The sequence below is a fragment of the Chelonia mydas genome, chromosome 7, assembly GCF_015237465.2.
Source record: "Chelonia mydas isolate rCheMyd1 chromosome 7, rCheMyd1.pri.v2, whole genome shotgun sequence".
NCBI lineage: Eukaryota > Metazoa > Chordata > Testudines > Cheloniidae > Chelonia > Chelonia mydas.
The window spans coordinates 121,573,343-121,599,155 of NC_057853.1; the positions used below are offsets into that span (position 1 = coordinate 121,573,343).

The following is a 25,813-nucleotide window of genomic DNA, read 5'->3' on the forward strand; positions in this document are numbered from 1 at the left end:
CTCAAGAATGACTAAACTCTTCTACATACTACTCAGTTTTAATCTTGGTCAGTTTCACAAGGGGTACATTTGCTAGAACATCAAGAGAGGCAGGCAAAACAGCCTTCCAGCGAGTCACGTTCAGCCCAGTTTGTCTGTTCCAGGCAGGCAAGGTGCCCAACAGTCACTTCCACCACCAAACATCTGTTTCTTTCCAGTCAGCTTTTTCTCAGCTCAGTCACCCAGAGACTGCTCATTCCCAGCCATCACCTTCCCCACCTAAACGTTTTGATGGATTAGCCAATGAACATTCCATTATTGACATTCGTTCAGCAATGGACGCGAGGTGTCTGATGCCTTTCGGAAAACCTGATGGTGAATGTGGCTTTCCACAGATCTAAAAGATGCAGCATGTTACATGGCACCGATCCTCCTACCTAATCTCACTAGAGGAAAGTGAGGGGGTGGGATGAAATGCACCCTGCTGAGAACTGAAATTCCTTGCACAGGTAATAGGTAGCCAGGAAACTCCCCCAAACTAAGCTTATTTCCTCCTCGTCACAGGAGATGGGAAGATCCCACCCTAGCAATACTCACCTAGGACTGCACACACCAGGGGGCGGCAGGGCAGGTTCTTGTCTGCGGCTTTCTTCCTGTGTCTCATTGGCTTCAAACACACAAAGAAGAAAGGAAGTCAGCAGATGCCTGCATGGTACCCAGCACATTATCACCTGCTTTCCATGCAAATAAAATCACTACCACAGGCTCTCCGTAGTTTTGGGCTCTTCCATTTCCACCACCTCGGTTCTATGGCCACCGCAGTCCAGGGCACAGAGGGTTACCAGGGAGACAGCAGCTGGGGCTTTGGTTACTTTGATTCTGAGCTGTGTAACTGGAGGACGCTGTCGCACCAGGGCGCAGCGCTCTCCCTTATGTTCCCCTGACCCAGAAGTTTGTTTTTCGCTCTCACAGTGACTGGAGTGCTACATGGCTACTCTATCAGCTCTAACAGCTTAGAAAGACGATTCCCATTCCATGCTTGCTGCTGAGAAAGAGGGGCTGACAGCCTGGGGCTACGCTTGCTTTAAAAATATAGAGCTTGAGTCTGTCCTGGCGTGGTCACACCACCATCTCCCAGGCCACTGGCCGCCAATGGGGAAAAACTCCGCTGGAGAGCAATTCCAGTGGTGGAATGACCAGCTTGCTGGTCGGAGGTTTGGAGCCTGCAGCCAAGTCCCACTGAGGGAGCATGCACAAATTCACAACATCCTCTTGAAGCTGGGTTCCTGTCGACCCTTGGATGCAAATGAAAGGGCCCTTCCTGCAGCAGAACCCCTGGGTCAAGACAGTGCTAAAAACACCACGCCCCCTACTTGCGGGGCAAATCGCCCATCTGAAAGAGGGAGTGAACTGAGCTCAAAGAGGTTAGGGTTCACTACAGCATGCACATTAACGTGTCACTTGGGGCCTAACGTTTGCTGACTCTTAAGGCAGACTGCTCCCAGACTGCACTAACTCCTCCAGTCCCCACAGACCTCCCATTACACATCGTCTCCCCGGCTACACTGGCCAGATGCGTCTCAAAAGCCAGCCCTCACCCAGCTCCTTGAGCGAGCCAGCAAGGAGCCAGGCTGCTCACTCCCCAGCTTAGCTCATTCCCTCGACCAGGAGTCTTGAGCCTCTCCTGCCATGACAGCGTTTCTTTCCCACGCCCGCACCAGCAGGGCTCACTGGGTTCTCACGTGCACTGGCCCCAGGCAGGGCGTCTGTGACAGACGCACAACCAGCTGAGGACCCAACCTTGGCTTCAGCAGCCCCAAGGAGAAAGGAAGGAACCTGCGGGGAAGACTCACCATTCTGTGCAGGTTTACTCGAAAATTCACGTTGTCATCATGCAAAAAAGCATTTGCGTACTGATCCTATTGGAGAGAGCAAAGCCTGAGCTGAGAAACATCTACTGCATCAACCCCCCAGTAGCAACCCCCCTGCCCCAGGGCAACACTCACAGCTGCAGGCAACTCAAGGTTAGAAAGCTGCCATCAGCAGGAAGAGGCGCTTGCCTGAGTCTTCTCTTTCCTGTTCCCCATTTGTGCCTCTAGTCTGACAACCCAAGCGACTCCACTTGCACAAACACCTGCACCAGAGTCATTTATTTCCCAGGCCTTTCTTTGCTCACCCACGTCGCAGACTCCACGTACGACAGCGCCAAGAACATTTTAATGTGGGCATTTTAAAACGCACAAGGAGGCTCTCCTGCCTGCCTCTCTTTCCTCGTCCCCGTGACAGAGCGAAGAGGAAGGGTTATAGTGGCAGCTTGATGGACCCATCACGGCAGAAGTTATGGCAGGACAGGCTGCTAGTAGGTGGCTCAGCGGCTCCAATCCTCAGGGAAATCTCATTCCAAAATCCACACTAAACCAAACAGCGTTCCATATAATACACTGCCAAGTGTGGTAATAAATATCCCCTCCATTTAATACCAGGATCAAACATGCCTTTGCTAGGCACAGGGGATATTTCTCTTCTCCCTTTGTCTACATGCCTTTCTGATGAGCGCAGGTGCTAAGAATAGCTCATTCCTAACATTTGTAATGAAATCAGAGTTAACTAGCTCTTCTGCAGCACCTTGAACAAATACTTGATGAGCCATGACTTTAAAAGCAGAGCACGCGGTGCGATTCTGCTGACTCTGCCACTCTGGAGCAGCGACGTGCAGACCTCAGTGGTTCAGGAGCCCAATTAGCGATCAATATTACGCAGAAGAGCCACAGGAGTGGGAATTCACCGTTTCATTTACCAGAGCGCTATTCGAACATAAGAACGGCCAGACTGGGTCAGACCAATGGTCCATCTAGCCCCGTATCCTGGCTACTGACAGTGGCCAGTGCCAGGTGCCCCAGAGGGAATGAACGGGTAATCTTCAAGTGATCCACCATGGTACTATATATTCCTATTTACACAGTGTGACAGAGAAATATTTAGTTGATATAGATTATTCTTATCAGCTACAATTGGTTAATAACACAGGAAAAGCCAACTGGTTCATAATTAAATTGCACAGTGTTTTCATAGCATCTGCTGCAAAGAGCCGCAGGAGACACATGAAAGAGCCACTCGCGAGCCTCTGTCTGAGTATCACTGCTCTAAATGGAAGGTTTTTACTTGTGCGCAACCAAAACCCTTTTCCAGTCGGGACCTGACCCTCTGGCTCCCCACCGGAGCAGTCTGCCCAGCAGGGTGACAACACCCACCTCCTTCAAGGCGGGAGAGGGACAACGTGGGCCCCGTCTGTGGAAGCCACGGCCACTCCCTCCAATGCCAGCCCCTGCTCCCTGTCAGGACTTGGGATGGCTGAAGAACAGCACCGTCTGCTTAGCATGAACAATGCGGAGTCAGGTGTCGTCAGTGCCTGGAACATCTCAAGGCGTCCCCTAGTGACCTAACACGCAGGCCACATGAGAGTGGAGCAGGTCTGAGCTCAGCATGCTCCCCACGTGTGACACAAGAAGCCGACACGCCCTGAAATGAGGCAACACTCCGCTAGTTTAGGCTCAGTGCTTAACAGCAGTAGCGCTGGACTTCACAGCAAAGGATTAAACCATCTCTGGCAGGGTCTCCATCTCCCTACCCCTCTGCAGTTCTCCAGTGCCCACGTGACAGGACGCAAGGGGAAGGGACACCCGCCTGGAGCCAGGGCGTCACATGAGACAGATGGCCGCATGCTGATGAGATGGGATCGTGTACGAGACCTACCTCTGCTATGCACGTCAGGATAATAAGACAGAGCTTGCCGCTGTGGAGCCGGTGTTCGTCTGCAAATGAACAAAACCAAGCCTACGTGAGCAACTAGGCCTTGTAGCGCCAACAGGTCGGCATGCGGACTCAGAGCATAAAGAGCCTCCCTGGCTGAAACAGGGCAAGAGGCCAAGTATCAAACTCTTCACACACCTACTCACCCACCCTGCGAGAGTAAATAGTCTCACCGTGGCCCTAAAGCCATCTCCCCAGAAGCCGGACCACTACACCCCACTGAGCTATCGGGAGTCTCTGCCAACAACACAACATCAGATTTGATTTCTCCCTCAGCACAGGCTCTCTCGGGAGTGTGACAGAATACACCCTGCAGTCACACCCTACTCACTAGTGTAATGATCTTGGTACAAAGTGTGCCTTGTAAGGTAGCATTTGAAAACTCATAATTTTTTGGTCAGTATTGTCCTGAGGAAATATGTGGCAATGTTGCACGTGAAGTTATAAGATTCCCCTGTATGGTGTTAACAACTCATGTTCCAAACCCCACAGCCCTGCTCCAACAGAAGTCTGCAAACAGGTCTGTCCTCGACAAAGGAACGTGTACTCTGCTTAACTTGCATTTAAGCAGTAAACAGAGTCATCAAGCAGGGTGGGAAACAAAGGAACCTCAACCAGGTGAGAAAAAGCAGCAGGGAACATGCTTCCGCATAGACTCTGTCTCCTAGTGCCCAACTGGAAATGTTTTTCAAGAGGGGGACTGAAACTATAAAAAGGAGGAAAAAACACCGCACAGCACCCCTCTCTCTCCTCCTGCCCATCGTATTCACTGCACCTGAAGGAACACAGGAAGCATTCACTCGACTCTGGGGTAGGGGTTCAGTCAGTAAGACTGCCGAAAGCACATGGTTAGAAATTTTGCTTGAATCTAATCTAGTTTGTTAAGTTAGGCATTAGTAAACATCTTCTCTTTATTTTCCTTGTAACCGTTTCTGACTTTTATGCCTCATTACCTGTACTCATGTAAAATCTCTTTGTAATTAATAAACTTGTTTTACTGTTTTATCTAATCTAGCGTGTTTAAATTGAAGTGTCTGAATCACTACTTGAGATAATGGACAGGAAAATTATTCCTTTTAAGGAATAACAGACGTAAAATATTTTGTTCTCTCCAGGAGAGGGCTGGGCACTGCAGGACATACATTTCTGGGGGGGGAAGTGTCTGGGACCAGGGGTGTGTTGGGGTCACCCTGCAGTATAATCAAGGCTGGTGAGAACCAGAGTGTAACCCAAGTGTGGCTGGCAGGCTGCAGTTAGACACACACACACGGAGTGGCTTACATGCTGGGAGGCTGTTTGTGAGCAGCCCAGATGGGAGCTACTGCAGCGAGGCATTGTGAGGTGTCCACGGGGGTGACACAGCTCCTCATTAGTCTGGATTGCACCCTGGTACGTCACAGAGGGGTCTCTCTCTGGCTCACCTGTTTGCCTTTCCCCAATACTCGGGATGCAGAGCTTAGCCCCTGGCCAACACTCCAGGTGAAAAGCCCTTCCTCGAGCACCACAACTGCCCTTCCATCAGATCTCCGAGGGAGATCGGTTTTGTTGCTTACACCAGCCGGTACATTACGCAGGAGAGCTCTGGCAGACAGGCAGTGCAGTAGTGCACTGACCACGGTGCTGACAGACAAAGACCTGAGCTCTAACCCCAGCATTCACATAGACTCAAGGGTGCCTAGAGACTTGTCCCAGGTGCGAATGATGGCTAGAAAGCCTGTGAGGGCTTATTTTTAATGTTAAGGGCTTCCCCACACCCACCACTTGCTTTTCACCTTAGAAATTCAGGCCCTGTCTGCCCTGGAAGACTCTATGGGACAACTGGCAGAGTTATCAGACCCTAAATATGAAGGAACTGATTGAGCGGGGAAGCAATTTTTATTCAGACTGTTTAAAACTCTGCTTTTATTTTGTTTTCCATTACCACTGATCGAATAATTGAGAACCATGTGGGAGAAAGGAATCCCCGTTCGGAGTCTGCACTCCAGCCTGCAAAGACAGCTCCCAAGTCACAGTTCTGAGACCTCCAACAAATCCTCCAGAACACCAGGGAAGACCAGACTGGACATTCTGGCTGGTTTTAAAGTAAAACACTAGAAGAAAGATTTTGAAAACACAGGCCACCTTCATACAGCAGAAAAGGGCGTTAACCCATGCCCCCTCCAAAAGCCTTTGGTGACACTGCATTCAGGACAGTGCATACAAACATCCCACATTGAATTTGCAAGCAGGTATGACTCTGGGTTGCTGGCTCTGCTCGGTGCTAGGACATGTGATTATTAAAGGGAAAATGAGCCCCAGAGGGTGTGAATTTTAACCTGCTGTATTGAGTAAACATAAGGGCACAGTTGGGGTGCAGTGGGTTGAGCGTCACACAGGCATATTTCCCTACTGAGCCCAGACTTTTCAAAAGAAGGGAAAAGTTTTTCTCTTCAGGAAGGAGGAGCAGTGGCCTTCAGGAACTCCAATACACGAGAGCCTTGTTATCTTTCTATTACAAGATCTCAAGGCTTATTTCAAAGGTGCTGCTTCCACGTCTCTTCTCCAGGGATTAGGCTGGAAGTGTTACTGCTGCACACTAAGTATTCATGCTTCAGCCTGCTCAGGTCATTTCCAGCCGCGAGTTATAGGCGAGGGGGGCTGTTATTCATAGCAATCCTTTGCACCTTCCAGCAGAGGATCTGAAAACCCTTTACAAACACGCAGTACTGTAGGGAAACATCAAAGCTCCTGTGGGATGTACGTCAATCTGAGCCCTAGTTTACAGATGATCCCTCTCAAGGCTCCCCTGACTATGGGGTCTGGCAGAGAGGGGTTAATTAGACGGGATTCTGATAGAATGGATGGGTTTTAAATTACACCTTCCGGGGCAGGGGTGGAACAACTGTGCGGGCCTGGAGTCAGAGCATCACATGGGTACATGGACATCACTCACATGTACCCACCCCGAGATAGAAGTGATCCTGTAGCATCACTGGTTCTCTTCTTTCCCATCCCTCCATGGGATATTGGCCTTAAATGCTTTCTCGTTTCATAAAACGAATGGTCAAAGGAAGGTCACTTGGGAGCCCCTATTTACCCACTCAGAAAAGAGAACCAAGGGATACACCAAAAGAAATTAAAAGGCTCCACGTTTTAAAAGGATCTGGTTGTGGAACTCGTCGTCACAGGACACTCTCACTGCAAAGAGCTTCGTGGGGATTAGCCGATGAGGGTGAACCTGCACTGCCTGGGGCAGCCCACAGCAGGAAGCCTTCCAGCCTGGTGCACAGAGCCAGGCCCACGGCAGCGGGTTAAAAACAGCCACGTGGACATTGCAGCTCGGGCTCTCAAGGCCACCCTCCTCCGCTTCAGAGCCCGAGCTCAACACCTGCACAGCTATTTGGAGCACGAGCCCCGCAAGCCCAAACCCGGTGAGCCAGGCTGGGAGATGCACTGCTGTGGGCTGCACAGACGTACCCAACACAAACCTCAAACATGGGTACCCAAGCTAGGTAAAAAGCTGGGGGGGAAAACATAAAGGGACACCAGCCTCCATCCATGAGGACAAATCAGCCATGGGCTGCCTGGGTTTAGGAAGAAATCCCCTCCACAGACACATGATGTACAGTGCTGGGTACTTTGTCAGCGCTCAAATGATACATAACAGCAACATTATTTGTGGAGTTCCACTTATCTTCATTCAGTGTAAAACTGGACAGACAACAGTGAGCTTGCAACAGGTTGAAATCTGGCACAAAAAATTGTTCACACGTGCAATACTTGCTCACGCGAGTGATCAGGTGCAGTGGTGCTAATCGAGCGGTCTTGTGCACACCTGGCCAGGGATGTGTCAGTGACACGTTACCAAAGCTTCCACTCCCAATTGTAAAAAGTGTAAAAAGCCAGGAAACACAAGCCATCAGGAACAGTATCCCTGATAATGTCATGGCAAACCTGGTGTCTGAACTTTGTGACTTTGTCCTCACCCGTAACTACTCCACATTTGGGGACAATGTATACCTTCAGATCAGCGGCACTGCTATAGGTACCCGCATGGCCCCACAGGATGCCAACATTTTTATGGCTGACTTAGAACAACGCTTCCTCAGCTCTCGTCCCCTAATGCCCCTACTCTACTTGCGCTACATTGATGACATCTTCATCATCTGGACCCATGGAAAAGAAGCCCTTGAGGAATTCCACCGTGATTTCAACAATTTCCATCCCACCATCAACCTCAGCCTGGACCAGTCCACACAAGAGATCCACTTCCTGGACACTACGGTGCTAATAAGCAATGGTCACATAAACACCACCCTATACCGGAAACCTACTGACCGCTATTCCTACCTACATGCCTCCAGCTTTCATCCAGACCACACCACACGATCCATCGTCTACAGCCATGCTCTATGATACAACCACCTTTGCTCCAACTCCTCAGACAGAGACAAACACCTACAAGATCTCTATCAAGCATTCTTACAACTACAATACCCACCTGCGGAAGTGAAGAAACAGATTGACAGAGCCAGAAGAGTTCCCAGAAGTCACCTACTACAGGACAGGCCCAACAAAGAAAATAACACAACGCCACTAGCCATCACCTTCAGCCCCCAACTAAAACCTCTCCAACGCATCATCAAAGATCTACAACCTATCCTGAAGGACGACCCATCACTCTCACAGATCTTGGGAGACAGGCCAGTCCTCGCTTACAGACAGCCCCCCAACCTGAAACAAATACTCACCAGCAACCACACATCACACAACAGAACCACTAACCCAGGAACCTATCCTTGCAACAAAGCCCGTTGCCAACTGTGCCCACATATCTATTCAGGGGACACCATCGTAGGGCCTAATCACATCAGCCACATTATCAGAGGCTCATTCACCTGCACATCTACCAATGTGATATATGCCATCATGTGCCAGCAATGCCCCTCTGCCATGTACACTGGCCAAACTGGACAGTCTCTATGTAAAAGAATAAATGGACACAAATCAGACGCCAAGAATTATAACATTCAAAAACCAGTCGGAGAACACTTCAATCTCTCTGATCACTCGATTACAGACCTAAAAGTTGCAATTCTTCAACAAAAAAACTTCAAAAATGGACTCCAACGAGAGACTGCTGAATTGGAATTAATTTGCAAACTGGATACAATTAACTTAGGCTTGAATAAAGACTGGGAGTGGATGGGTCATTACACAAAGTAAAACTATTTCCCCATGTTTATTCCCCTCCCCACCCCGACTGTTCCTCGGATGTTCTTGTCAACTGCTGGAAATGGCCCACCTTGATTATCACTACAAAAGGTTCCCCCCCACCCCCAGCTCTCCTGCTGGTAATAGCTCACCTTACCTGATCACTCTGGTTACAGTGTGTATGGTAACACCCATTGTTTCATGTTCTCTGTGTATATAAATCTCCCCACTGTATTTTCTACTGAATGCATCCGATGAAGTGAGCTGTAGCTCACGAAAGCTTATGCTCAAATAAATCTGTTAGTCTCTAAGGTGCCACAAGTACTCCTTTTCTTTTTGTGAATACAGACTAACACGGCTGCTACACTGAAACAAAGCAAAGAGTGTAAACATACCACATGGCCCAGCAGCATCTAAATCTAACTACAACAGGGAATCACTGAAGCCCCCTTTACTAATTCCATTGCCCCTCGTATCACCCATAGGTGCTGAAGGGCACACAAGGTTTCACACCTGGAGCGGAGTTCTGATTCCCGTGGCAGTCCCTTAATGTTCTTAGAAGTCCAGCTCTGTGCGGTTTGAATTCTCCTCCCACCCCATAGAGCTTGGAATTGGATCCGCTTATGCCTCCCGGAGAGGGCCGTGCTGAGACTCCCTCGGTTATTATGCACTACAATTTTCCCCTTCTATATCTTGCTTCCTTCCCTCCAGCACTAGGTCTCCCCAAGACCCACGTAATTACCATCTGGCAAGGAAAAATTAGTTCAGAGCTTTCAGCCTCCACAGGGAGACCAGGTAGGGTCTGTATGCAGAGTTCCATTAACATCGCCCCACCGCCTGGACCCAGGGCTCACTCAACAATAGGATCTGGTTACCTTTTGTGTCCTGCATGACAATCGAGCTGTACTTTAAGAAGGTTATCAGCAGGTTGCTAGTCTGCACATCAGCATCCAAAGGCAGCTCTGCAGAGCTTATAACTGGAATAAAGCAGAAGAAAAGCATTTACTCTCTGCATATCACATACAAAAAGCAAGGGGAAGATACTCAAGGAACTTGATTCTCAGATGTTAGTGTCTGGGTGTAATGAACACATTTGTACATAAGAACAGCCAGACTGGGTCAGACCAAAGGTCCATCTAGCCCAGTATCCTGTCTTCCAACAGTGGCCAGTGTCAGGTGCCCCAGAGGGAATGAACAGAACAGGGAATCATCAAGTGATCCATCCCTTGTCGCCCACTCTCAGCTTCTTGCGAACAGAGGCTAGGGACACCATCCCTGCTCATCCTGGCTAATAGTCATTGACGGATCTATCCTCCAGGAACTTATCTAGTTCTTTTTTCAACCCAGTTATAGTCTTGGCCTTCACAACATCCTCTGGCAAGGAGTTCCACAGGTTGACTGCGTTGTGTGAAAAAATACTTCCTTTTCTTTGTTTTAAACCTGATGCCTATTAATTTCATTGGGTGACCCCTAGTTCTTGTGTTATGAGAAGGAGTAAATAACACTTCCTTATTTACTTTCTCCACGCCTGTCATGATTTTATAGACCTCTCTCATATCCCCCCTTAGTCGTCTCTTTTCCAAGCTGAAAAGTCCCAGTGTTATTAATCTCTCCTCACACAGAAGCTGTTCCATACCCCTAATCGTTTTTGTTGCGCTTTTCTGAACCTTTTCCAATATAATTTTTTTGAAATTAGGTGACCACATCTGCACTCAGTATTCAAGGTGTGGGCGTACCAGGGATTTATACAGAGGCAATATGATGGTCTCTGTCTGATTATCTATCCCTTTCCTAATGATTCCCAACATTCTGGCTGCTTTTTTGACGGCCGCTGCACATTGAGTGGATGTTTTCAGAGAACTACCCACAAGGACTCCAAGATCTCTTTCCTGAGTGGGAACAGCTAATTTAGACCCCACCATTGTGTATGTACAGTTGGGATGATGTTTTCCAATGTGCATTACTTTGCATTTATCAACATTGTAGAGATCATCTGATCTTCCACTCCCCAGTCAGAGGTCTTGTGTCACAGTGAGTGGGGCTCAGCTCCTTCCAGAGCCCACCTCTCCTGCTTCGAGCTCTGGCAAGGGGTCCCAGCTCTCCCCTCCTCCTGACCCCATGCGTGCAGATTATGCTGCTGCTTTGGCACTTCAGCGCCTACCAACCCCGGAGGCGACATGAGACTAATTCCAGCAGTCAGTGCAGATGAGGGTTACACCATTTTCATTTGGAGAGGAATGTGCCTGGGAAAGGCCCTGCTGAGCTTCAATAGGGGGACTTGAGCCCTTAAGAAACAACTCTGAAGAGGTTAAGAGCCAATTACACACCAGCATCCCTCCCTTTTCTCTCTGGGGCATCGAAAAGTGCCACCTTCTCCTGAAGGAACAGTACAGAGCTGAAAAGCAGCGGCACTGAGCGAGGGGCTGGGTGACCAAAGAGCTTTGCTGTAGGCCAATGCAAAGATTTTTTTTGAAATGCCCACCAGTGTTTCCCAACCTAAAGCTTTACAGGCAGCAGCTCCACAGATTCACAACAGACAGAAGCCAAGGCGATCACGGCTTATGCGAGCGAAACCGAACCGCAACATGGCCAGGATGGGGTGAGCATTTCTGATACAGATCCTGCTCCCGTCCTCCATGCCTCCGACACCTCAACGTGAGGCACGTCTGCAGTGTGCTCTGCAGGCGGCTGCCAGTTACCCAGCCAACTCCCCTCCGCTCAGGTCCCAAGCCTCAGCCACCTCGATCCTGGGCTGGACTCGGGCAGTTCTCTTGCTCTCAGACTGGGCTGCAGCACCCTGTGATCGGCCTTGCTCATCTCAGCAGGTCTGTCAGGCTACGTCTACGCGATTCCCGGCGCAGGAAGACATGTGTGCGCTCGCTTGGATTGAGCTGGCATGCTAAAAATAGCCGGGTGCCTGCAGCCGTGAGCCGGCCACCCCAGTACAATCCCCTTCCAGAGCCTAGGTATATGCTAGGGAGGCTAGCCTCAGGCAGGCCGCCAGGGCCACGCTGCTGTTGGTGGTATGCTGCACAGACAGCACTGACCCAGGAGCAGTGACCTGCGGCCAGCCCAGCGGCCAAACAGTCTGCTCACAACAAAGCATTATTTATTTAGAACCAAGGCATTTCCGGTCTTAAAACAAGAGCTGGGGAAGACCCAGCTAGCTCCAGCTGTCTCCACAGTGTCTGTCGGCCTGTCCCTCTGGGCAGCTCCTGGCAGCGGACCCACTCCCCGGCTCGCTCCTGAAAAGTTGTTTGCGACCCTTTGATCTGCTAGTTCCTGCCTGTGTCATTTTTGGCAGGCGCCATTGCCCTGCAATTGCCCCTGGTGTTTGTTGGGAGGCTGCTTTTCTATAGCCCCTTACGTTGCTCTCCTGCCTGCTCATCCGACAGCTCCCCTGGAATGAAAGCACTTGCCTGCCCTTCCCCCAGACACGTAGCCCAGGCTCTCTCAAGAACCAGGGGCCATGCCCGTTCCACAGCTCCATGGCCAACACAGCAGCTACCCCTCACATCGGCCGGGGAACCAACGCCGGTGCAGGACCTGGCAGCCCGTGTGCTCAGCAGCATAGCATGACATTACTGCTCTGCGATCTGCACCGGCTGCCTCGGGGCTTCCAGCTGGAGTTCAAGGTGCCGTTTTAGACCAGTTAAAGTCCTAAGTAGCTTGAGACCTGCTTACCTGCAGGAACCCTTTTTTTCAGGCCATACGGCCACAGACCTGGTCTCATTAAAGGCATGAGCTGGACCCACTTTTGGACGGGAGAAGGAGCTGCTAGCAGCTCCAAGGGGCCCTGGTCTCTGGAATCCACTCCCTCTTTTCCATCTGCCTCCAGAGCAAGCCCAAAGCCTATCTCTTGGCCTGGCCTTTGGGGGAGAGAAAAGTAGCTAGAGCTTGCAAGAGGATTTGGGATGAGAAGAGGCTGCTGGTTTGATCCCTTATGCGACTGTATTTTTAATTTATGTAAAATGCACTTGGAGGCTGGGACAGGAGCCTTTACATCAATAACTCTAAATAAATACACAGACCGCCTCTCCCTGCTCAAACTGCCTGTTGAACCCCACCACCCCGCGGCGAGATAAGTAAGGGTTAGAGCTCGGATGAGCAAACAGGCACGGAAGGGGGAAGGGACTTATCCAGAAATAGCATCCAGGAGCCCAGAGTCCAAGGCCTCTGCTCTAAGCACCGATCAGCAGGGCTTCTCTAACAACCGTACCTGAGCACTGCTGCACACGGACCTTAGGAGACCAGTGTTCCATGCCCAGCAACAGGAGACTGAACTCACAAGAAAGTTCCAGCCCCAATCAGGTTTCTGGCCCTGCGGCTCTAAGTCAGATACCTTAGGGTATTTTCATTTTTAAAAGCCATCCGACTTAACCGGCACTGACATGCAGAGGGGCCCAAACAATAGCTCATAGAGGTCTGTGTGCTCATCTCTAATACAAGGCTGCGGTCCACGGAGATGACGGGGCCAAGCAGTCAATGGGGCCTGGCACTTTGAATCAAACTGGAGTAGTGCAGGATGAGGCCTTCATTTGCTGGGGGCTGCACTTCTCCAGGGTCTGCAAGCGGCTCCATTTAATGCAGAGGCTCTTGACATGTTGCTAACGTGACTCTCAAACAGCAAAGTCCATGCACCCCTCTGCTGTGGGATTGGAAGCCTTCTTACCCCCAACATTATGAATTGCCCATGAAGATTTAGCCAAGGTCAGCAATATGCATTCACATCCATACTGGCTCTTTCCAGAGCCGCTATGATGAATGCAGTTGATGAATATTAAACAACAGTAAGCAAATCAGCATTTAGACACCATGGTGACAGGCACCTTAGATTTGTATATTATGGATGCACAGTTCACAGCAAACAGAAAAAGTCTTATGAAAAAAAAAATCACTCTACAGAACCCATCACTGCTGAACCCAGTTAACCCTACAGCTATAGCTTTTGTATGAAGACGTAGGCTTTATTTTGAAACTTTAAAAGGGCTTAATTCATGGGAGAGGCTAACAGCTGGAGGAATTTCATTTCAGAACACAAGCCTGTTTTTAAACCCAAGCTGCACAGAAGAGTGCCTGGAACCCATACATGGATTTCTGCATGCTTTGTATCTTGAAAATAGCTTGGCTTATTTATTTTTTTAATGCATCAGAAAGAAAGAAAAAAAAGCCTTCCATTCTAAAGCTGAAATGTCTTGTGCTAACTCTAAGCCGAGAGCAAATTTTACAGTTGAATTGCAAAACCCTGCAAAATGGGAGGAATTCTGACATAGCTTGAAAATAACCGCACTGCTGGGGAGCAGCCCTGTAATTAAACCAAACCTAGGCTCAAGCGCTTGGCGTCGCAGAGAGGCTGGAGCAAAGATAAGATGACAGGGAACGTAAATGAAAAATGCCTCTCGACATGATCCCTGCAAGTTAAGATCAACTCCCTTTTCTTAAGCTTAAGAACCCTCCGAGCAGCGGGGAGCAGCCAGCGAAGGCTAAGCTCCCTGTGTCTGTTCAAAGGGGGCTGACTTCTCTCGCTGAATGAAAAAAGGAGCTGGTTGTAGGTAAGCACAATCCTGTCGGTTGTGTAAGGAAGCGTGTGGGTGGCGACATTAGCAATGAACAGTCTGAAAGGAAGCGCCTGGCCCACTGCCTCACACAAAGCACATACACGGGGAGGCTCGAGACATCTTTTTTTTAACTGAAGCTTTTGATATCCATGGTAACCAGGCAGAATTCATCCTTGTGGAGAAGAATAGTCTTCAGCCGGGGTATCAAATGATCCGAACAGCAGACACAAGAGGGTAACCCATGCTGCTCTCGCTTCAAGACATTGCCAAATTGTGCTCTATTCAAACAGACTCCATTCTTCTATTAAATGCTTTCTTCAGACACTGATGGTGTAAGGGAAGTTAGTGACAAATGCTGCCAGATTTCTCAGAGTGGGTTAAGTCTACACAATCTCAAATAATGAGCCAGTCTATACAGCTCTCGTATGCATTAATGCACACATTAAAGTATCTTGTTTAGAACAACCATGCCCCCAGATCTCAGTTTAAACCGTCATTTAAAAAGCTGGTCTGAAGAATGGGCAGAGGCAATAGAGAAATAGCTCCTGCTTCCCAAACAGCTTGGATTCAAATCCTAGGTTAATTTCCAGCTGGGAACAAGTACATTAGTGACAAGTAGGCGCCCACTGTGACTAACTGCCTGGGAGATGAGCTCTACCAAAACCTCCTAAACATCAGACGCATCCATAAACAAAGCCCTTAAAAAAAACATGAATTGTGTGGCTGCATCCGTGTGGAGACACACCGGGACAGGGGAGCTGTGTCAGTCCTCTTCTAGCAAGATGTGGCTTTAGCTATGGCTTTGGGAAAGATGCCAGCAGTTCCTCTGGGCAGCATATACAAGAGCAGAGAGTCTATGTGATTCTTCTTATAAGTAGCAGAAATAAAAAGCCATCTAAAGTGTCCTCTGGTTCTGCTTAACAAACCAGGCCTCCCAGGAAGACAACAGGAAATCTGTCTCTAGATAGAATGGGTTAGCTGCCACCTTGAAAAACTGCTTTGCCATTTATTTTATGGTTCATTTTAAATGCTAACACCCACAAGAGGATTAAACATCTCACCATCTGAAGAAGGCGGAGTGGTCCCGAGTGGAGTGACTGGCGTTGTTGGAATTGGGCTTATCGGCACTGTCACCAACCCCATTTCTGGATGGCTCTGAAGCAAAAACACATGATCTCAAACACACACATTTTATACACCACAGTTATATGGAGCAACACCCACTAGGTGTATTACCCCAGATGACACAGGCTGCAGATGTGTCGGCAGACACCAGAGCTCAAGTCAGCAGGTGTTCAGCCACCACCCTAAACAGCACAGGGGATAGATGGCCCAGTGGTTTGGGCACTAGCCTCAGAGTTGGGAGACCTGGGTTCAAGTCTCTGCTCCACCACAACCTGCCTGTGTGAACACGGACAAGTCATTTAGCTTCTCTGCATCAATTCCCCAAGCTGTGACATATGGGAGACCAGATGACCTGGTGGTCCCTGCTGGCCTTAATCCCTGTGACTTCTGTGTGCAGTGGGGATAGGAGCAGTGCCCTGCATCACAGGGTGTGTGAGGATTGTAAGGCACACAGATACTATGGTGATGGGGAAGACACAAACCCACCCCACTAAGAGCTTGTGGTCACCCCCCCCCCGGTGTTTTCAGAATGACCCTGGAATATTTAATACCTGCCCTTCCAATCCTCCTCTGCCCTTTTAAAATGAGATTCTCATTTGTTTCATGGGTTCACATTTTAAGAGAACGGCAAGTGACTATATGTTCCTGCCCTGCTGAAAAGCGTGAGGGTTCAGCAGAAGACAGCACTACAGAAACATCATCATCCATCTGTTCTGCTTCCTTCAGTTGCCCTTTCTCCCCAGCGCCTCTTCACTAACTGCTCCAGGCCTAATTGCTGGTCGAACCTTATTCACGACAGGTGTACGAAGGATTTGAAAGTTAGGGACCGTGTTGTAGAACTACTAGAGGGATGTAAACCACACATTTTATGGGAAGCATGGGCACTTGCTACCACTCAAAGTCCAATCTAGGAAATATAGCTTTAAAATACATTTTCCATTGAAAATATGTTTTCTCCCATGCAATAAAACCAAGGGGTTTCGCCTCCACCCCTCAAAAAAATCCAGCTGTCAGCCAAGGTATATAGCGCCACCTAGCAGCAAGAGATTAATATGAGCAGGTTACAAGGAGCTACAAAGACAATGCAAATCTAAGTTTAGCCACTTTCGCAGCTCCCCGGGCCATGCCTAGGTATCAGTGGTTGGAGATTCCTGCAATACTGGGGCAGGCAGAGAATGCGATCTGAGCCATAAGTTTCTTCCATTATTTTTGTGGAGCTTTAAGGCACGTTATGCCCTACTTCGGACAAGGGTTACTGACAGCCCACCCAATGGCTTCATCGGGTCAGTACATCCCAGTGTGTGCCTGGGCCTGTCTAGGGCTGCCTCCAACCACGGGCTGGCAGCACGACCGGACTCATTACTGTCTGCCTCCAGCGTGTCTGCTGGGTGTGCAAACCCACGGGGCATTTAGAGAATCAGCCTGAGCTTTTTGATCAAAGCTATGGATGCATCCACTGCTCTTCAGACACACACCCGGCTTTTATTGTTCCCCCTCACAGACTGATACTGCAGTTCTCAAGACAGGACAATTTACCTACAAAGAAGTTTAACTTCATCACATTCTCCAAGCACGTTTGTACAGAAACTAGCGTTTGAAACAAGACTCTTGTTGTAGCTGTTTATTCTCTAAAACAAACTGCTGAACTGTGAGGCCACACAGGGGATCAGAGATTAGATTCCTAGCTTTCAGGCTAGCAGGGAACAGCCCCCCCTCCACGCTGCTTTCTGATCAGACCCTCCAGCCAACCGCAGGGCAGCATTAACAGGGTTTAGAGGGAGTCACCTCGAGCCCTTCCCAGACACAAAAATGGGTCAGTCTGACACAAGGCATCCCCCAGAAAACTTCTCCCAAAAACCTTTTTAATTCTTTTCTGTGGCAGAGTGAGAAATAAGGGGTGCTGCATTTCCTAAGTCACCCTGAATCCGGGCCCTAGCCTGCTTCTGGTCCTACCTGACTAGGAACTATAACAAAACCTCAAAGGCTCCAGGGAAGGAAAAGATGGACTGACTGATCTCACTGGTCTTCTCCAACCCTGCCATGGATCGGCTGTTGAAGCGCTTTTGTGATTAAGCTCCCTCCCTCCCCGCCCCACAGGCATGGAAAGGAAACACACTGAATGGGGCCCCACCTGCGCCAACACGGTGATGAAGTTGCGGTTTAAATGAACGGCTTCGTAGAGGGCCAGAAGAATCGCCTCATTCGTTCTGCAAGGGTAGCAGAAAAGCAGAGTTAGGGTCAGGGCTGCACTCCGGGGACAGCCATCAGAGCAAAGGATTTTCTGAAGCGACTCATGATTTGGTGAGCCCAGCCGGAAACATCTTCAAGGGGTCTGTTTCAGAAGAGGCACGCACCCACCCTCTGAGAGCCGAGCCCTTTTTATTTAAGGTGCATTGAGTTGGGCACCCCCAATTACTTAACATTTTTGAAGACCTTGGCCATGGTCTTGGACCCCCTAGACCTTCCACCAAAGGACTCGCCTTGCTTCTCACTCTCCAGCATTGCTTCCTCTTAAAGTCCTTGCATGAGAGCACAGAGCAGCTGGCTGCCTCCACCGTCGCCGCGTTACATTGGGCTGGGCACGGAGGAGCAGCTTTTACCCTCCTGATTGGAAAGGTAAGCGCTCCTTGGGGCAGGAGCCGTGTCCCCCACTATGATCTCCAACCCCGAACACAAGAGTGGTGCTCCATGAGCAGTAATTCCCCTCCCACTCCCTACATCCAACACTCGCACACAGCATTACAGAATGCTCCCCAGAGCCAGCCTGCCCATGGCTCCTACAGCCCCAGCCGCTTCTTTCGAGTCCCAGCCTCGCCCGTCATTTGCAGTTGCAAGGAACAAATTTGGTTGCCAGGCCAGAGCGGACGTCGCTTCGGCTTGTTTTCCTATATTAAAATGGCCCCATAACGGAAGAGCAGCGGGTGACATTTTGCGATTCAGAACCAGTAAGGTACATTGCCGTTCGCTGTGCGGACAATGTCTGTGTACTTACTGGACGGAGATTTTCTCATCAGCATCGGCTATGAACATGCTGCCCACCTATGGAAGGAAAGAGCATTGCACAGCTTTATGAAGAACAGTAGGGAAAGCTGTTGCCACTGCTTACAGCTAGCAAGAGCGGACAGGGACAGGACCTGAACGCTGAAAGGCCCTGCTTGGCTTGTAGACGAGGAGCAGGGCAAGGGAAGTCCCACAGCTTCCTTCTCCAGGTGGCCATGAACTGCCCCTGGAAGAAGCCTCCCCCAGGACACATCTCGTAGCTACAGCGAGCCCCCGCTCAAATGACAAAAGACGATGACTGATTCCCAGAGCTGGATCTCTCAGTGGGCTCCCCACACAGCCACAGACAAAAGGTTTATGGCAATGCCTTTCCCATCGCGTTGTGCAGCAACACTGCTCTGTGTCGGGCAGCTTCTGCAGAAGAGCAGCGATTATTTATTTCACGGCAAAGGCTGTTTAAAAAAAAGAGTCACGTGCAGCTTTTAAAATGAGAATGGAGAAGAAAATATTTCTGATTCTCAACCAAAAAACAGTGAGCTCCTTGCAAAGCACAGCAATAGGATCTGTGGTGTCATGCACATTGCTCACTCTCCCTCTTCAGAGCCTGATCCAAAGCTCACTGAAGTCAGTGGAAAGACTCCTGCTGAATTCAGTGGATTTTGGATCAAGGTCTCGCAAAGTCCCATGTACTTTATTTATCTTTTAAGTACTGAAAAAATGCTCTTTCCTCACTCACCATATTGGTTAAGGCTGAGAAAAAGCCACTCTGGTGCTCCTCTTCCTTATCTTTGTACTGCCTGAACAAACAGGGTGACAGCAACAGAAAGTGGGAAGTTACGCACAGAAAAAGGGTCATTTTATCCAAATCCCCATACAACAGACACGGCAGGTCAGGACAAGAGCTGGAGAGCGCATCAACATGCACGTTGACTTTTCAAGGAGCTTGTGAAGAGAGATGCAAAGGGAGTTCAAATCCCTGTTACGGGACAGCCTATGCAGCGGTGGGGTGGCCAGGTTGGTCTCTGGATATTAGAGACACATGGGGAGTGAGGAAGAAGCTCCGTGCAAGCTCAAAAGCTTCTTTCTCACCCACACAAGCCGGTCCAATGAAAGGTATTACCTCCCTCACCTTGTCTGTCTTCTGGAAAAGGGCACAGTCTGGGGGCTAACAGGAAAGGTGAGCATTGTGTTACCTGAGGCAAAGGTCACACTGTTGCTCAGCCAAGACCTACCCAGTCTGGAGTGAGATGAGGACAGGAGCTAGGGAAATCTGAAAGCCATGCTCCCAAATAGCTGAGACACTGAACTGCCGGGAAACAAGGCTCATTAAAAACCCTAACTCATAAAAGAAAAACATTTTCAGTCATTTGTTTGGACTTTGATATTAATTTACTATTTCACAGACCCCAGTGCTGTCTGAGACCATCTGAGACAAGGTCCTTCCCTTGAGGAGCTTATAATTACTGAGAATGCAACAAGCGAGGGCAACAAACCAACTGCTTTTGGGGAGGACAAGCAGGCTACAGAGAACAGAGATTGCATAGCTTTTCGGGAAGGTGTGGGGGCATCACACTAGAGGGATATTTTTTATTTTTTGCTTCACTATATATAAATATAAATCTAAAACCCATATTAAGGGATCTGTTGACTGACTTCTTGTGGGTGTTGCCATAGAAGTAGGCTTGCAGCAGCATTTGCAACACAAAAACCAAAGCACTGGGCTGCTGCATGAAACCTGAAAGTGAAGTTATCTAATAAACGAACGCAAAAGTGACTACACGCACTTCACTTGTCAAGATGAACGAAATACAAAAAGTAAACTGCCTACATGGTGAAAAGCAAAGCAGATGACACAAACTGACAGCTTTTCTTACACCGAGGGTGTTATTCGGTAAGGAAATCCAGAATCACTAACCCCAAGAGTTCAAAAAACATGAGAGGTTTTACAAACCGAGCATTTGGGGCTCTTTTCTTGGCCTACAGGCTCTACTCCCTTCACCTTTTCCAATTTTCTCCACAGCCACGAGGGCTAGAAAATTCCTTTTCTTGTGGTGTTTTTTTTGTTTGTTTTGTTTTTTTTTGTTTTCGGTTTTTTTGGTAACGAAAGCCAAGATTCTCATGTGCTCTCCCAATTCCAGCAGCTGGGGTTTTAAGAAAAACACCAAATATCCCAAGATCCAAAATCAAATCATGAGAGTGGGCAACTCTCAATGAGGGGGGATTTTATAGCTGCTTTCCACTACCTGAAAGGGGGCTCCAAAGAGGATGGAGCTCGGCTGTTCTCAGTGGTGGCTGATGACAGAACAAGGAGTAATGGTCTCAAGTTGCAGTGGGGGAGGTTTAGGTTGAAAATTAGGAAATACTATATCACTAGGAGGGTGGTGAAGCACTGGAATGGGTTCCCTGGTGGGGTGGGGGGGGGGGGGGTGTGTGGAATCTCCTTCCTTAGAGGTTTTCAAGGTCACGCTTGACAAAGCCCTGGCTGGGATGATTTAGTTGGGGATTGGTCCTGCTTTGAGCAGGGGGTTGGACTAGATGACCTCCTGAGGTCCCTTCCAAACCTGATATTCTATGATTCTATGAACTCTGGAAATCAGTTTTCATTACCTGGGCTGATGGTTTCCAACCCTGGGGCACACAGAGAAGCCTTTAATCTAAGTGGTCTAACTTTCAAAGCTCACAACTTCTGATGACTACAGTGGGAACTGCAAGCGCTCAGTGCTTCGGAGTGTCCGGTCACTTTGATAGAGGTGCCGAATTCTGGCCATTCCTTTTAACCTGACTCTGTCTACTTAACTCTCCTGTAACGGGGCACACCTTCAGTCTGGTACAGAGACAAGAGCAATGGGGTCACCGCTCATCTACACCTCCAGGGCAGGCAGGAGAGTAGCAGAGCATGCTACCAGTGCTCCAGCACTATAAGCTATCAACATCTGTTTAACGGGGGTTAAGAGGAACTCTTCCCCAGGGGCAGATTATCCTATCGCTTCCTACTGTTGGATTTCTTGCAGCTTCTTCTGAGGCAGCTGGTCCTGGCCCCATCTGAGACCGGGTACTGGTTCAGATGGACCCTGGTCTGCTCCAGTCTGGCAATTCCTGCACTCCCAGATGGCTGTGTGTGTTTCCGATGGGCTGTCAATGTTTCTGGCACAGCGGCACTCAATGACTCATTCATTTTCACGTCACAACGTGAGATTTTACAGGCGACTCACAAAGATGGGAGTAGAAACATACACCAAAGAGCTGTCTGGTTTTCCCGAAGGCCAGGCCTCTCTTGAAGTGCATCTGCCAGATTCCTACTGGCAACAACAGTAGTAACAGCCTCAGAGGGTTGAGGGCCTCAAACCGCAAGGCAGTTCCAGCATCTCCACCACACCAGGAGCGCCACGGAAAATGCTGGTGGAAGGGGACAGCAACTCCCCATTGGGTCGAAAAACAATGAGACGTTTATGAAGGCGGATTTACCTGTTGTACTCTGATAATGCCTGGGCGATGACAAGACCCATTCCCTGCAAGAATATAGAACAGCTTTACTCTGCAATCCCACACCACAGAAAACCAAAGGATATTGCCTGTATGAAGCTCCTCCCCCACCCACATCCCAGGGGACAACACACAATTTAGCGTGCTAAATACGGAGTCAAAGAGTGTGGCACAATTTACAAAGCCAGGGCCCTAGCCAGGGGTCAGCATGGATTAACGCTAACCAGGGTCTGGGTAAGTTAAACAGACGTTCCAGAGGAGAGAAGTCTACTCCAAGGAGCTGCCAACGTGAAAGCTTGCTCATCCACCAACCTCAGTTCAGTGGAGAGAGCCTTAAAAGCCAGCTTGTGTCAGAGCACAGATAGATGCTAAGCCCCAGCTCACAGTGAAAGCCTCAGATACAGGCAGGCTTTAAAAATCCAACAGAGCCAGCTTAAAATCCATCAGTCACCGTATAGGCTGACGCGATACAGTCATGGCAGTTCAGTCTTATGAGCAGACAAAAGCCTGGCACAGAAACAGCAAAGTCCAAATGAGCCTGGGGTTTCGTCTTTATCTTAAGGTTTCCTAATTCAATATTCCAGACATGATGAAGGTTACAGTAAAAGGTGGTAGGACAAACCTCACAATCTATCGTACTAGACCTTCCGCACCTGCAAGTGCAGCCAGAATTTGATATTTAAACTCAAGATACTTTAAAATGTTTCCAAATCAACCACATAACCAGGAGGACAAAACATCATCTGTTAAAATTACATGAATCTGGGAAAATTCTGAGTCTGTATGGGACACAAGAAACAGGAGCTCAAAATCATCTTAAATTACATGGCTGCTAACACTAAGAAACCCCTTCATCAGTAGATCTCAAAACCTAAATAAATCTCAGGGTAGTTCTGAGAGTTATGTATGATCTTCATTTTACAGCTGGGGAAACTGAGGCAGAGCTAGGTCAAATGACAGAGCAAGTCAGTGTCCAACAGAATACAACCCTGAAGTCCTGGCTCCCAGTCACCTGCTCTTACCCCTAGACAACAAATCCTTCCCTTCACACAATTCAGAAGGAATCTTTAATATCTGATATCCCCTCGGCAACATTAAGGAAGATTAAGTGTCGCTACAGAAGAACCAGGGGCTGTTCTCATTTCAGTCACACTCCCACGGTGGCAGACAGTAAGCTAAGTTGACAAGAGATGGAGGGGACACAGATGGTATGTCTGTCCTGCACCAGGCAGTAGTTTACACTCTGCACAGCTGATTCTATTACAGCGAGAAAGCGCCTTTGACTGCAAGGGCCCCTTTGGGCAGCTCACCTCAAGGACACAGAGATGGCTGATTTTAGCACGTTACTTTCTACCCGTCCAGGTCCTTATTACAACTAAACATTGAATTGTTACTGGATCAGGAATCCGTCTCTCTCCCCCACTCCTAGAAGTTGATTTAGTTGGGGTCGGTCCTGCTTTGGGCAGGGGGTGGGACTAGATGACCTCCTGAGGTCTCTTCCAACCTAATCTTCTGTGATTCTAAGTCTCAAAGGTCCCGCTAGCAGGGAGGCCAGACATGCTGATGCTCTCTGCTGTAGCACAATCCCCTCCTGGCTAGGTCAAGACACACGAGGACACAGAGCCCCGGAGAAGGTTGCAAGGAGCTGCATACTCACGTTGAGCGTGGCCTCGTCATCTACAATAGAGAGTTTCACAATGTACGGATTCACCGACTGTTAAGAGAAGAAAGGAAAGTTTTGTCTCTGGTTTAAAAAAAGCCTGCTGGCTATTCAGCAAAGTTTCCACAGCTTCCCCTGGAGGTTTCTTCCCACTGCCCCCCCACACAATGCAACAGCAGCCATTCACTGCATTGAAACCACTGGGCTCTGGCTCCCCTCCATCCACTCAGCCTCCCAAGGAATTGATGGTCTTTCTGGCTTTGCCCTCGGTGAGCCGAGCCACCAGTGGCTCAGCTACGCAGTCAAGATTATCTTTTATTATTAGCTTGGTAAACATCACCCAACCCTTTCATTACTGACATGTGGCACCGCGCAGCAGGCCCAGGTAGTGATGCAGAGACTGAACGTTACCACGGTCTGCGACTTCTGACTGTGCAATAACTGCTCGAGTGAGGCACCAGGGAAGGCCTGATAATGTTAAGGACCCATCTATCACAAACTGCCAGGACTAGAGCTCAGTCCTGCCACATTCAGACTACTGAAAGCTTGGAATCCAAGGAGCATACAAATCATCTGTACCAGATGACCAGAGGATAGCTAGCAGAATGCCAATTTTTAAAAAAGGCTCCAGAGGTGATCCTGGCAATTACGGGCCGGTAAGCCTGACTTCAGTACCAGGCAAATTGGCTGAATCTAGAGTAAATAACAGAATTATCAGACACACAGATAAACACAATATGTTGGGGAAGAGTCAACATGGGTTTTGTAAAGGGAAATCATGCCTCACCAATCTACTAGAATTCTTTGAGGGAGGTCAACAAACATGTGGACAAGGGGGATCCAGTGGTGATAGTGTACTTCGACTTTCAAAAAACCTTAGGCAAGGTCCCTCACCAAAGGCTCTTAAGCAAAGTAAGGAGTCATGGGATAAGAGGGAAGATCCTCTCACGGATCAGTGACTGGTTAAAAGATAGGAAACAAAGGGTAGGAATAAATGGTCAGTTTTCACAATGCAAAAAGGTAAACAGCAGTGTTCCCCAAAGATCTGTACTGAGACCAGTGGTGTTCAACATATTCATAAGTGATCTGGAAAAAGGGGTAAATAGTGAAGGGAGCAAAGTTTGCAAACAATACAAAATTACTCAAGATAGTTAAATCCAAAGCAGAGTGTGAAGAGTTATGAAGAGATCTCACAGAACAGAGTGACTGGACAACAAAATGGCAGATGAAATTCAATGATGAAAAGTGCAAAGCAATGCACTTTGGAAAACATAATCCCAACTATATACACAAAATGATGGGGTCTAAACTAGCTGTTACCACCCAAGAAAGATCTTGGAGTCATTGTGGATCATTCTCTGAAAACATCCGCTCAATGTGCAGCGGCCGTCAAAAAAACGAACAGAATGTTAGAAACCATTAGGAAAGGCATAGATCATAAAACAGAAAATATCATAATGCCACTGTATAAATCCCTGCGACACCAACACCTTGAATACTGTTTGGAGTTCTGGCAGCCCCCTCTCAAGGAAGATATATTAGAAATGGAAAAGGTACAGAGAAGGACAACAAAAATTATTAGGTATATGGAACAGACTCCAAATGAGGAGACATTAAAAAGACTGGGGTTGCTCAGTTTAGAAAAGAGACGACTAAGGGGGGATATGATAGAGGTCTATAAAATCATGACTGGTGTGGAGCAAGTTGTGACGAAGTGGGACTGTTCTTAATGTTTCCTCTGAATAGTGTGGGGGTGACTCAGTTCCCCTATGAAGTTCTTAAGTATCTAGGGGGTGGGGTAAGGGTGTATGATCATTGCAGAGCCCTAGAGGGCAGGTGTGTGCAGGAGTCTGGACACAGAGAATGGCCGACACCCTGTTTCCTGGCAACTGATGGCCTGAGCCCTTCCCCCCTGCAAGGTGAGAGCTAAAGGGTTGGAGAACAAAGGAATCAGGTGACCTCCTGGCCCGGGAAAGGGACAAAGCCCAGAGGAGGAGGGGCTGGA

General features: G+C 48.7%; 1 protein-coding gene across 2 annotated transcripts in view; it reads right to left on the reverse strand.

Moving 5' to 3' along the window:
* Positions 1–25,813, reverse strand: part of ARMH3 (armadillo like helical domain containing 3) — a 182,973-nt gene that overhangs the window by 119,434 nt on the left and 37,726 nt on the right. For both annotated transcript variants that reach the window (XM_037903837.2, XM_043550711.1), the window contains exons 9-18: positions 23,806–23,862; positions 22,131–22,174; positions 19,402–19,462; positions 18,658–18,704; positions 17,797–17,872; positions 15,602–15,695; positions 9,858–9,959; positions 3,733–3,791; positions 1,833–1,898; positions 577–646 (exon numbers count right to left, since the gene is read on the reverse strand). In XM_037903837.2, the coding sequence (XP_037759765.1) occupies positions 577–646; positions 1,833–1,898; positions 3,733–3,791; positions 9,858–9,959; positions 15,602–15,695; positions 17,797–17,872; positions 18,658–18,704; positions 19,402–19,462; positions 22,131–22,174; positions 23,806–23,862 (676 nt within the window). The remainder of the gene's footprint in view (positions 1–576; positions 647–1,832; positions 1,899–3,732; positions 3,792–9,857; positions 9,960–15,601; positions 15,696–17,796; positions 17,873–18,657; positions 18,705–19,401; positions 19,463–22,130; positions 22,175–23,805; positions 23,863–25,813) is intronic.